Raw genomic sequence first — 13386 nt, forward strand, 5'->3', positions numbered from 1 at the left:
GATTCTACGGGTTTTCACCGAAACCATAAAAACAAGGAATCACGAAATTTGGGAAAATCCGTAAATTGGAAATTTGGTGGCACTTTGGAACACGGAATCAGTCAATTTACACTATAGAAACAACAAAGGCACGGAATAATAAGTTTGGTACGATTCTACGGGTTTTCACCGAAACCCTAAAAACAAGGAATCACGAAATGAGAGAGAAATAGAAAGGGGAATTACCGATGGAACGGATGGATGTACGAGATTTGAGCTCCTCTTCCTAAATCTCCGTTTTCGTGAAATACGGTCACCGGGGGGGTTTAGATCTCTCTCTCACTCTCTCGTTCTCTGTCTCTCTTGGCGGAAGCAAAGGAAAAGGGAGGGGGCGCAGGAAAAGAAAGGAAGGAGGGGAAGAGAGAAGAATGACAAGGGGCCCCCACTTGTAAGTGGTCTTTTTGCAAAATAAACCCTCCACTTGTTCGATATTGTTTAAATGATTTATATAACACCTATTGTTCCTCTTTCTTAACACAATTAATCGTATAATTATTGTTCACCATCCACGTCACTAATTTCATATATACGTATATATATATATAATTCGATTTAACCACTTATTATTTTAATTAAATCTGAATTTTAAAAGTTCACAGTGTTACATGAATTCTTATATAATTTTACTTATTGAAAAAAATACATTACAATTGAATTCTTATACCAATGACGTGTACCTTTGTTCCATTAGCAACTAAAATATACATGTCATGTTGTGACATTTTTAGGGTTTCAAAAAAATTCTTATTGCATATCATATGATTAGTAGTGCATGTGTCAATGATTAATTGATTATTTGGTAAAATCTTAATTGAATTTAAAGCAGTACCACATAAAATTGCTGTTATGTTCGGAAAGCATCACGAAGAGTTGCTGCATCAAATCCGTGCCCTCCCGACTTGAGTGAATTCAGATCCAATAAAGTAATCTAATTTTTGAATTTTAAATTGGGACTGTTCGATTCGAATCAGTGACAATTCATTCCGAAGTGGAGCGCACACATTCTGAGCGACAGATTCAAATTCCGAAGTAATCTCGAGTGACATATTTGAATCGGATGGTCTCCATCCAAAATCCAAAAATTGAGTTACTTAGTGGATCCAGACCCGACTTGATTTCGGCTTGGTCCGAGGTTTTCTCCTGTATCTAATGGAAGGGCTGCGTACAATCTCTCTCTCATGTATGTTAATTTTTTCGCAATTGTTGCACCTCTCACCACCTCCTACTTGCTTCTTCTTGCCCTTTTGGAAGTTAAGGGTCTGTTCGGCGAAAGTAATTTTTTTACTGTTCACGTGAAAAAATCAGTTCAAAAATTCATTCCTATTCCCATTTCCTTAAGGCCCGCAAGAGAGTTTTGAGATCTTATTATTGGACTGTGCGTGAGCATTCATGACACTCAATTTCTATTAATGGAACTTGTCATCTAATTACAACCTAATTTCAAATTACTACACTTGACAAAATCTTTTTTCTTGATCATGATATATGACGAATTCTGAAATTATTACTATTTTCAATATATAGACTAAAACTAATAATATTTATATTAGTGATTGACTAAAATGAAAAACTTATTAACATAACACAAAGGTGTATAATGTTTTATAGTTTGTTCTCGATACATGTTACATGTAGTGCGGGATTTTATTTGAAGAGAAGAGAGGAAAAGTAGAACAACTCCTTTTGAAGTGCATGTTGGATTTTTAGAAAATCTGATTGCATGGATTTGATTGCTATGAACTCATACACTTTGGTGTATTTAGTTTGAATTTCTAATTTAACATAATTAATTTTGAAAGGATCGATTAAAATAATTTAAAATAAATGATTTTGAATATCATAAAATTTATTTATAAACCTTTTCTTCTGACTACTTGATTTTATTATAATTCAATTTTGCTATTATGTTCGTTAAAAAAACTTGAAACTTGTGTACTCTGGCACATCTGGAATATGATCAAAGCTGGGGGCGCTATGAGTAAACGGGTGTGGGTTACGAAATTCACTTGTGTACTTGGCACATCTGGAAACAGAGGAACGAAATCATCTTTAGAAATCACAGGTTGGAAGCTAGGAGTGTGGCAGAACGAAGTTTGCAGGAGATGAAATTATGGCTCAAATATGGATAGTGCAATAAGCTATACAATAGATAGTTAGATTTACCTGACACTGTAGCCTTGTAATTGGGTTTGTATGCAGTGTGGGATGGATGAATGATGTACTGTTCAATGTTTCTTCCAATAAAATTCAAATGGCAGCTGCTGCCATTATATAAAAAAAAAAACAAAACTTGAAACTTGTTGAGTTAAATAACAAGGTAAATTTTGCTGGAGGTCACCAAATTTTGTTTTTTTGTTACAAATTGCCCACTAAAGTTCGATTTGTCTCAATCAAATCGCTAAACTTTTTATTTGTCTCAATCAAGTTATTTTATAACTTTTTTTGTCTAAAATACTAACGGAATATTTACATTACATTAGTATTTTAAATGAAATATGCTCATTCTATTAGTATTTTGAATGGAATGAGCATATTTCGTTAGTATTTTGAACAAAATGATCATATTTCATTTAGTATTTTGGACAAAAAAGTTATAGAATGACTTAATTAGAAGAAATGAAAAATTAAATAACTTGATTATAACAAATCAATTCGTAACAATGGACAAAGTTTAGTGACATTCAACAAATAATAGCTTAATTGCAGTCCTTGACATGAAATTTACTGAGACATGAATTTTGTTTGATTCAAAAATCATTTCATTAAAATACATACTCCCTTGAGATGATCTCAATATGGATTTTTTTTTGATAAACCATAATTAATTAAATTAATTTTAGCAAAGTAGTATGATTACTTCTTTTTTTCTTACAAAAATTATAAGAACCGAATCCCCAATTCGGTCTTCACATTTTACTTTTTTTTTGGACCGAATTGGAATTTGGTCTCCCTTTATTTTGAAACAGGGGCTGTCCCTGACAGAAATAGGACCGAAACATAATCACATAAATACAGAGTGTTCGAGAAAAGCCGAAACAGAGAAAAATGTAGAGACTGAATTCTCTTCAAAAAGTAAAATTTGGAGATCGAATTGGAGATTCGATCCTTATACTTTTTGTAAAAATAATAATAATTATGCTGATATGCTAAAATTAATTTAATTAATTATAATTTATAAAAAAAATTCCACAATCTGACCAGTAATAATATATGGACCGTTTCCCCTCCGTGCCAAACACCCACTGGTCACCGGTCAATACTCATTAGTCCGTTACGACCAAGGTCTGACCAAAGCTGCCCACGCACTCGCAGTCCCACCGCCCACGCCGAGACCCAAACACAAGCACAAACCCGAATCAGTCCAATCTTGATCTCTCAGTCTATCTTTCCAAATTAAATATGAAAAAAAAAACCCTCTATTAAACCCACCCCTCAAAAACAAAACACAAAACCCATTTAAAAACACTTCCCAAACTGCTGCTCCCTTCTCAACTACATTGAATTCTCACTTCACGTCCGTCAGCTGACGATCAACCCTCCGCGCAGATCTCGTCCCTCCCTCCCTCATCCTCTTCCTCTCGTTCTCTCTCACTCTCTCCGCTAACATCATCTGAAAATGGGCCAGGCCGGTTCAGCTCCCATAACTCGGTTTCCCTCCTTCTCGAACCGCCGGTCAAACTCCAAAGCTCTCCTCGCCTCACCCAACTTTGCCTTGCCTTTACCCTCACCGCCGGGGCAGTCACCACCACCTGCCGTTGACTACACCTCCGAGCTCCCAGACGAGGTTCTGTGCGTTGTATTCCACCTTCTCCCTTCCGGTGACCGCAAGCGCTGCTCGCTGGTTTGCCGCCGTTGGCTCTTTCTAGAAGGTCAGAGCCGCCAGAGACTTGCTCTTAACGCGCAATACTCCTTGTCAGATTCAATCCCTTGTCTCTTCGATCGCTTCTCTTCAGTCTCTAAATTAGCTCTCAAGTGTGACCGTAGGTCTGATAGCATAGGAGATGAGGCGATTGCCTTGATTGCGAGGCGCTGCCCAGGTCTGACACGGTTGAAAATACGGGCGTGTCGTGCTGTTACTGATGTGGGTATAGAGGCGCTAGCGGATTCATGCCCGAACCTGTGCAAACTCTCTGTTGGATCCTGTTCCTTTGGTTCAAAGGGAATTGAGGCGGTGCTCCGAGCCTGCATGAATCTTGAGGAGTTATCTATCAAGCGGCTGAAGGGCTTGTCAGACTCCAATGCATCTCCTCCTATCTCAGCTGAGCTGGTGGCAAAGTCCTTGCGTGCAATTTGTCTTAAAGAGTTGCATAATGGTCAGTGTTTTTCAACTATTATATCAAATTCCCCTAATTTGAAGGTTTTAAAGCTGTTCCGGTGCTCTGGTGACTGGGACCCGCTTCTTGAGGATATATCCGTTAAGGTTCCAGGTATAACTGAGATCCATTTAGAAAAGCTCCAGGTCACTGACAGAGGTCTAATGGCTCTGGCTGCATCCCCCAATTTGGAGGTGCTTCACCTTGTCAAAACCCCAGGATGCACTGATACTGGAATAAGCGCACTAGCGGAGAAATGTAATTTGTTAAGGAAAATACACATAGATGGTTGGAAAACAAACCGAATTGGTGATCAGGGTTTGATCACAATCGCCAAAAGGTGCCCCAAATTGCAAGAATTGGTGTTGATTGGGGTCAACCCAACTGCTCGCAGTCTTGAATTGGTCGCCACCAATTGTGCTAAGCTGGAGAGACTTGCACTGTGCGGCAGTGAGACTTTTGGGGATGCTGAGATATCTTGCATAGCTGCAAAATGTCTGGCCTTAAAGAAGTTATGTATCAAGGGATGTCCCATTTCGGACCTCGGCATGGAGGCACTTGCTGAGGGTTGCCCTAGATTAGTCAAAGTCAAGGTTAAGAAATGCCGTGGCGTGACAGCTGAGTTTGCTGAGTGGTTGAGAATGAGCAGAGGCTCGCTTGCTGTGAATTTTGATGTGTCTGTTCCGACAGATGGAGCTGCAGATGTCAGTGAGATGGTGGAGATTGTGGGAAGTGATGGGGATATGGATGATCGCTCTGTCATTGGGGAGCAACTGGGAATGTCTAATGGTAATACTCTCAATGGCGGGACCCGCACGTCAGCCTGGAAGGTTCGGGTGAGTTTTTTTGCTGGCAGGAATTTCTTTGCTTCAGCTATTAGGAGACTGCATGGATCACAATAAACAGCGCAAGCCACACCCCATTACTTGGTTCGAATGTTTTTTTTTTGGCATTGTAGTTGTCATGCTAGGGCTACTGTCTGAATGTTGATAAAGTAGCTGCCTAAAATTTTATCTGTTTATTAGTTTTGTTAGACATTTTTTATAATATTGATAAGATCATAATGGTCTATTTCAAAGAAGAACCATTATTTGAGAACTAAGTTCCCACACTTTAGTAGTAAAATTTTGCATATTAATGTTTTGTTGCTGTTCCTCGTGTCTTTCGTAAGGCTCTTAAAAATGGGGGGAAAATGATGTTTGGATAGATTAACTAAGTATACCGACACCTCCAAATCAAATTGACAAATATTAAAAATTCGGAAGTGCAGACTGTTAAAATCTGGGCGTAGTTGAAGAATTTATAATAGGCTAACTTTCGTGCCATAGTCGTTGGTATCGTTTTAAAATTTATAATAGGCTTCTAATGTTACTGCAGGAGATCTGAAATCCGGCAGTGCGCATTTATAAAACCAAGTCTGGAATTCAAAACAAATCCTGTTCGATTTTTCAAAGTTATTCTATATTTGCAGCTGTCAATTCTTAAGTTGACTATATGCTGTCCCCAAATTTTCCCTGGAAAATTCTGCTGGGATTTGAATGTCTTCAGAGGTAACCTAGTGTTGTTAAATTGCAAAGATATGAGAAGGTTGGCCATCAGAATTCTCTGACTTGTCAATACACTATTGGCATGGAAATGCATTTTTCAAAATTCAAACCATAAAAAGAAGAAATTCTAAAAAAAATAGATAATTTCTTTATTTTTTCTGAAGGTTAGTATTGAATGTAGAAAACAGAAATTTAGAAAATTACGGAAAAAAATGTGCAACCTTGCTGAGCTGTTGAACTTTCCCGAGATTTTTCTAAATTTTTGTTTGCAAGTGCTTGTTGGAAAATTCTTAGTCAGTCATGTCAGGTGTTCTGATTGGTGCATGAGAAGTGGCACGTTTGGTGGAACTCCTGTCCTAGAAAATCAATTCTATATACCATCCCGTGGATCCGGGCACCTCGTTATAAAAGACAAGTCGTCGGATTTGAAGGGTTCTCAGTATTTTGTAGCTCACATTCTTTGACTTGGAAACTGAGAATAGTAACCTCAAGCCCCCTTTTGGTTCAGGGTTTACTTGAACCCATCCAAGTCGTTACAACGATTAATCTACTGTACATAGTCGTCGTCGTCGTCAAGTTGGATGGCTTCACTTCCATCTTTATTTAAAAAAAAAAAATAACAGTTCAAATTACATATGCTGAGTTTAGAGAAGAAGAAAATGAATGCTTGCTTGAGAGAAGACCAAAACAAGAAATAATAATAATAAAACATTCGGTTGGTCCCAGTACCAACATGCTTGCTTGAGAGAAGAAGAAAAAGGATAAATGTTATGAAGGGTAGTTTCATAACTTGTGTATTTATTATGCCATACTTTGAATGTAGTGTAGGTTATTCCAATCTAAGAGGAAATATTAAAGACGATAAAATATTGAGAGGTAAATATTATTTTTAATGATTGAATGGGTAAACATTCAAGTTGAGAAATTTTGATTAGCTATGTATCCAAATTTTTCATGAAATAATGTACGATATGAATATATCACGACGTAATTTCCTTTCGCGCACGATATATCTCGAACAAGTAGAATTTTGTTTTTTCAATCTTTTAGCAAGGGCCATTAGTCTACTTATATTACCTTAAGGCATATCTTAGTTAGAGGTGCAAATAGATTGGATATTATCCGTCTATATTTGAAAATTACATACAAATATATGATATTTAAATATTTGTGTGGATACGAACATGGCTTTGAATTTTAATTATTCGGATACAAATATTTGATATCCGAATATCCGTGTGGATACGGATATGGTTTTGAATTTTAATTATCCGTGTCCGAATAGTAGATATATACCATATAGTTTGATACATTATGAAAAATTTGTCTATATCTATGGATATCCGATGCATATCCGTTTAATATCCAATCCGTATCCACACCCCTACTCTCAGTTCTCATCTTTGTCCTTTATGTTTGGATGTAGCGAGAATAGCAAGAATAGCGAGAATAGTGCTGTTCCGATCCATCCAAACATACTCAGGAACAGCGAGAATAGCGCTGTTCTCGCTGTTCTCGCTATTCTTACAAAAACATGGAATAGCAAACTTACTTTCTCAAATGTTCAATCGCTGTTCTTGCTATTCTAAATATTCAATCCAAACAACTTTCAAATAGCTTTGAGTTAGCGTTATTCTTAAATAGTAGCTATTCTAGCTATTCTTAACCTACTATTTTCAAGAGTAGCTATTCTAGCTATTCTCTAGTGCATCCAAACGTTATAATTTGTAATTCAAAATTTATTTGGCTCTTCCTTCCCTCTTTTAGTTTGTTATTTTGCCGTTTTCCTTCTTCCTCTTTCTTCTACCTCTATACAGTAATGCTCCTATTACAAATTTTAACAGGTCCATCTTATTTCTTTCCTCCTCCATTGACCTGCTTTATCCCTTTCCAATAGTTGTTCAAGGTAAAAAAAGAAAAAGAAAAAAAGTTGGCATCACAGAAGAGGACCATTTCAACTGTCGTCAGTTTATCCAATCAAGCACACAGATAATTCATAAACGAATAACTTTCAACGGCTAGAGTTCATAGGAACACCACTCGGAGTAAATTCAGTGTTATCAGAACCGGACCGGGCCGGCGGTTTAACCAAAAAAAACCGGACCCGGATGCCTCTCCAATTTGGTTCATTTTAAAGACCGATTGTGTTGTTGAACCGATAAAATCCGGTTTAATAGACCGGTTTTTCAAAAACCAGCTACTCGGTTTTAAAGAAAAAAACGCTTTAAACGGTTCAAAGTTCAATCTTTTACACAGTTATGCATTAAATATGACATAGTACCAAATGAAAGGACTAGTGGACCTGTATTCTTCTAAAAAGTAGGCATGTACTGTACACAAGGTTGTGGCCTAGGTTTAAACTTTATTCATTTCACATATTTTATTTATTTTTATGAAATTTACATATGAAACCTTAAATTTTACACATTCTTAAGTATCAATTATGCGTATAAAATTTTGTGTATATATATTTTTTTGAAACCTAACAATTGTTATTAACTTATTATTATATTATGTATTTTAATTGTCGCTATTTTTTTGTTGAAGTCCTTTTTCATTTTCATTAGGATATAATTTATTGCTATTACAAAATAAAATTCCCAGTACTATTCAAATAAAAATGAAACTTTTGGTTTGCTAAATTATTCCGCCTTAAAAAAAATATTCAGTCATCTCTAATAAAAACTAGTATTTTATATTATTTAAATATTAAGTTTGAAATATATATATACACACACATATATATAATAATTTAGTCTTGTATTATATTATTTGAATGAGGAGGGATCAAGTTACAATATTTTTTGAGTTACAACAAATTACAACAAGTATTTTCTACATTTTGAAAGTCCAAATCGTCGATCCAAACCTTTAGATGTGATCTCTACAATAAAATGTGCTTGGAGACCAAATTTTACATTTTTTGGAATTTGTTTACTATTTATTAAGATGGGTACAATATTCAATGGTCTGAATTTGACTAGTTTTTGTACCCATCTTAATAAATAGTAAAAAAATTCCAAAATATGTAAAATTTGGTCTCCAAGCACATTTTATTGTAGAGATCACATCTAATGGTTTGGATCAACGATTTGGACTTTCAAAATATAAAAAATGCTTGTTGTAACTTGATCCCTCCTCTATTTGAATATATATAAGTTGTATAACAATTCTCATATCTCGTATCTATGTGAATGTTTAAATAAACCAGCAATTGAACCGGTTGACCCACCGGTCCGACCAGTAAACTGTTGACCCGAAGCTTTTCCGAGTTGATGTCCGGTTCGGTTCTGATAACATTGAGTAAATTCATATGATTAAAAATGTGAATCTAAGTTCAGAAACAAATTAAAACAAAAGCACTAGGGGAAACAAGTCTGTTTAATCTAAAATAAAATAAAAAAAGAAGAAGACAACTGTCCTGAAATTTAACGAAGGTGTAAATTAATTCATATAAAGTCACTAACTTAAAAAAAATAAAACTAATTCACGAGTAATATTGGGCCTTAAGTTTGTTCCAACCGAACTTGTGACCACTTTTACAGCCCCATCCATCCAATTTTACACATGGCACAATCATTTCTCTCTCAAACTAACATGGCGAACTGGGCTAGAGGCTGCGAAAGATTTTTTTACAATTTTCAACCTATATCCCTTTTCAGTCCAAAGCGCACGCTTTCTCTCGAAGCCTAAAGAAATGGCTTCCGCTCTGCTACCGAGAGGTTTCCCGCTACGCTATCTCACATACCGCTCCACCACCGCCTCCGCCGCGGCGGTGATAGCAGCTGCACTCTCCCGCCGCCACCTATCCGGATTCTCCGACGACCCTTCTACCCCACCTGTGCGGCAGCCGGGTCCGCCGTCGCCGACGAAGTCGCTAACGGATATTTGGATCAAGGAGCCGGATTATAGACAGTGGAAGGAGAAGGAGGCGGAGATGCTGAGGGATATCCGGCCGACTGTGCAGCTTGCTAAGGAGATTCTCCACTCAAACAGGTACACTGTGAATGGTTTCCAATATGAGTTTGATTTTAATAATTCTCTCTGCTTTATAGAATCAAATATTGTATGCAAGGAGGAGAAAAGTGAAGGTCTTAGTTTCCCATTATGCTTGATTTGAAATGTTGTAATCAGTGGGTTATATCCATTTGAGACTCCAGTGGCTATAAAGCTGGAGCAAACTGTGCTGATTTTACAGCTACAGCGGTGTAGTGTTTCTCTATAGCAGTTAGCCACAGTGGTCATAGCAGAAAACTGGTAACTTTATTTTTTTTGAATTTCCAAAGTCTGGTTCCGAATATTTTTTTATTAAATGTACAGGTGGCTTAGAAGAGAGTCTTAATCCACTTGCATATTTCAGTGATTCCGGGGGTCTTTTCGGGGGGGTGGGGGAGTAAATAGAATTATAATGCTATGTGAGATTATGCTCAAATTAATCCACTTGCAATTTTTTGTTTTGCTTATATATAGTTGCATGGGTTATTGACTATTCATATGTTAGTAGCTTTGTTGTAGCACCGTAGTACAGATATGGTACCAAAACTGTTATACATGGTTTTATATTATATTGGGAATTTGGGACTAGTCTAAGATTCGTATTATAAGTCAATGGTTTCTAATTCTATAGTATTAGAAATCTCTCTCTCTCTCTCTCTCTCTCTCTCTCTTTAATGCAAAACACTAGTACCTGTTAGGCATACTTGGATTAAGCCTCCTTAGAGCTCCTTTTCAAATCTTAAGACAACTTTCCTGGTATTCCTTTTGCTCACTTTTCTTTTTTAAGCCTGGTTCTACATGGATTAGCATTTTGTCCAGCTTAAAGCATTCTTAAGGAAGTTACTCTTCAATTTTCTTGCCGAATGGATTCTTCTTGGTGCCATTTAAAATTTAATCTTCACACCCTTGCCGAACAGGCTGAGGGTATTGCTTCCTTACCATAGCCCAATTTAATTGAGACCTCACTGCTATGAACTGCTAACAACTATTTAAAATATTGGGTATTGAAAGTTTGAAATGATGGAATTGTACTACTAATATTATAGTATATTTTGATGTGTAGAACTAGGGTGTTCTTAAGTTCACCAAGTCTCTTTGTGAACTCAACTCTAAAACCTATTGGATTGGCTTCAAACGATGAATCCAAACCTTTGAAACCCATCTACCTTACTAGTGATGCATCTACATGTGAAAATTTTAAAATTTCAAATTAATTTTGTATAGAGTTAAGTGGTAAAAAACGTTCAAAAAATAAATGCATTAAAATTTAATTTATAAACCTTCTAATTTTGAACGCTTGACTTATATTAAATTAATTCTTTAAGGCAAAAACTTCAATCATATTCTGGAAGAGACCTTGAAAGATAAATAATGTGTAGCAGGTAGCAGCTTTACTTGCTTAAAATTCTAAACTTCATATGTATAGTTAATTTCAAAGTCGGAGAGATTATAGTTGTGGGTCACCAATCCCCCCCCCCCCCCCCCCCCCCCGCCCCCGCTCTCTCTCTCTCTCTCTCACACACACACACACAAATATTTTTATTTTTTTTGTTCGGTCATGATGCATCTTCCTTTTACATATTTAGAGTATAACTTCTGCTTTGTAAGTGATTGTGAAATTGTTTTATAAAATGGCGTAATAGAGATGTTATCTATATATCAATCAGATACATGGATGGTGAAGAACTAAATAAAGAGGATGAAGAATTTATTATTTTAAAGCTTCTTGCATATCATCCTCATGCCGAAGATAAGATCGGTTGTGGTCTACAAGCCATCATGGTAATGTTGTCCCTGTTTTTTTCCTTCTTTTTACTGCTTGTTAGTTCTGTTGCTATTTGTTTTAGGGGATGGGTGGTGGGAGGTGTTTTGGAAATGTTTGAATGAAGTGGAAAAGCAAGGATGGCGATTAATTCATATATGTAGTGACCTATGACATAATTCTTGTTTACATGTGAGACTATGAAGGTAAACATAATTGCCCTAATTCCTTGGGAAATAGGATTTGGTACACGCTGCTACAAATCAGACCAACCTGAATTGTTACAATTCAATTGGGAGCAAGACCTTCAAACTGTCCTGGTTTGAACAAAATATTATCAGTACCATTAAACATACTAATCTGAGAACAACAAGTCATTTAAATGAAGACGTTCTTTTATAAGCAGCATGGCATCAGTGGCAGGCCACATGAAAGGTTGAGTTACTGGGCCCATTACAATTAAAAAAGAACTGTATAGAATTTAAGTTTCAAAAGGAGCAGACCACACTAACAGAATGGGGTTCTCAGTTGACAACCCTGAATTTCAGGAAACAATCTCAGGAATAGAGTTGTAACTTGATATACACCCCTGTTGCCCAGAGGAGAACATGCTTTCCTAATGTAGACTTTCATTTGATATAGCTTGCTTGCTGTATGAGCAATAGTAATTATTTTATGTTATTTTGGAAGGTTGACAAGCATCCGCGGTTCCCTCAATCAAGATGCCTTTTTGTCGTACGAACTGACGGTAGTTGGATCGATTTTTCATATCAGAAGTGCCTCCTCGCATATATACGGAAAAAGTACCCCTCTTATGCTGAAAAATTTATAAAGGAGCATTTTAAAAGAAGCTTGATGTAGTTCATATCATACTCTCTAGCCTACCTGTCTAATTTGTAGTTCAATTATTCTGGTCCCTAGAAATGCAAGTCATCTCTACTTCATTCCTGAAATTGCCTTTTTTTCGTCAACTGAAAGAATTTAGCTACTGACTCGCACAAAAGGAAAATTGGATTTCAGGGATTGAAACAAATGAGTTTTTTTTGTGTGTGTGTGTGTGTGTGTGTGTGTTTGGAAATGTGATCCATATGACGTTTTGGGTGATTAGATGTTACACTTTATCATATAGAAGCTACTATCCTAGCATCTTTAATTGGACATAACCAAGGTCCACAATTGCTAGTATAATGCCAGAGCCAAGTTCAATACTTTTGTTCCATTTAAGCATTTATTCTATGTCATCTTTTACAACTATCCTCTGAAAATTATCTAGTAATCATCCAACACAAATTCGTTGAATGTACTGTACAGTCTGTTCTTCTTGTTGATGCACTAACATCCAATGCGAATCCATAGAATGTACTATCCTTTTTCGTCGATGCACCTTTTCACAAGGGATATTACAAACAAATTTCAATATGTTAAGCTAGCTAAGCCATCTTCTAGAAGAATCGGATGATTAAATTATAAAATTCCTTTTTTCAGAATATGATTAATTGAAGAGCTTTAATCTAGGGGTAAAGCCGTCAAGTGGAATGTTTTGTTCTGAAATACTGGTCATTAATGAGTGGATCCGTATCCCCTCATTCACCTTTTAGATGATTTTCCTTTTATGGTTTGAGATTAAATTCCTTAGGCTTTGAGATTCGTGCAAGTTAAAAAGAACGGTTCGGATTTACTAATGGTAAAAGATTTCCTTGTACAGTAATGGAGAGGATGTGAATTCTTA

The 13386-nt window shown here is 36.3% G+C and overlaps 2 protein-coding genes across 2 annotated transcripts; both read left to right on the forward strand.

Annotated features, from left to right (window-relative positions):
- Window positions 1–3494: 3494 nt before the first annotated feature.
- LOC144565223 (F-box protein At1g47056-like) lies at window positions 3495–5480 on the forward strand. Its single transcript, XM_078314915.1, has one exon. It carries the CDS (start codon window positions 3656–3658, stop codon window positions 5252–5254), a length of 1599 nt encoding a protein of 532 aa, XP_078171041.1. The 5' UTR covers window positions 3495–3655; the 3' UTR covers window positions 5255–5480.
- Window positions 5481–9533: 4053 nt separating this feature from the next.
- LOC144565760 (DCL-like protein) lies at window positions 9534–12803 on the forward strand. The gene is made up of 3 exons (XM_078315586.1): window positions 9534–9895; window positions 11563–11677; window positions 12348–12803. The coding sequence occupies exons 1-3, from the start codon at window positions 9597–9599 to the stop codon at window positions 12516–12518; spliced, it is 585 nt and encodes a 194-aa protein (XP_078171712.1). The 5' UTR covers window positions 9534–9596; the 3' UTR covers window positions 12519–12803.
- Window positions 12804–13386: the final 583 nt, after the last annotated feature.

This window comes from Carex rostrata, chromosome 14 (genome assembly GCF_964058835.1).
Source record: "Carex rostrata chromosome 14, lpCarRost1.2, whole genome shotgun sequence".
Classification (NCBI taxonomy): domain Eukaryota; kingdom Viridiplantae; phylum Streptophyta; class Magnoliopsida; order Poales; family Cyperaceae; genus Carex; species Carex rostrata.

Bases quoted from the DNA above. Each gene is read 5' to 3' on its own strand.
- LOC144565223 (XM_078314915.1), top strand. From the start codon at position 3,656: ATGGGCCAGGCCGGTTCAGCTCCCATAACTCGGTTTCCCTCCTTCTCG.
- LOC144565760 (XM_078315586.1), top strand. From the start codon at position 9,597: ATGGCTTCCGCTCTGCTACCGAGAGGTTTCCCGCTACGCTATCTCACA. The intron at 9,896-11,562 runs GTACACTGTGAA...TATATCAATCAG, and splicing joins GAGATTCTCCACTCAAACAG to ATACATGGATGGTGAAGAAC. The intron at 11,678-12,347 runs GTAATGTTGTCC...TTATTTTGGAAG, and splicing joins GTGGTCTACAAGCCATCATG to GTTGACAAGCATCCGCGGTT.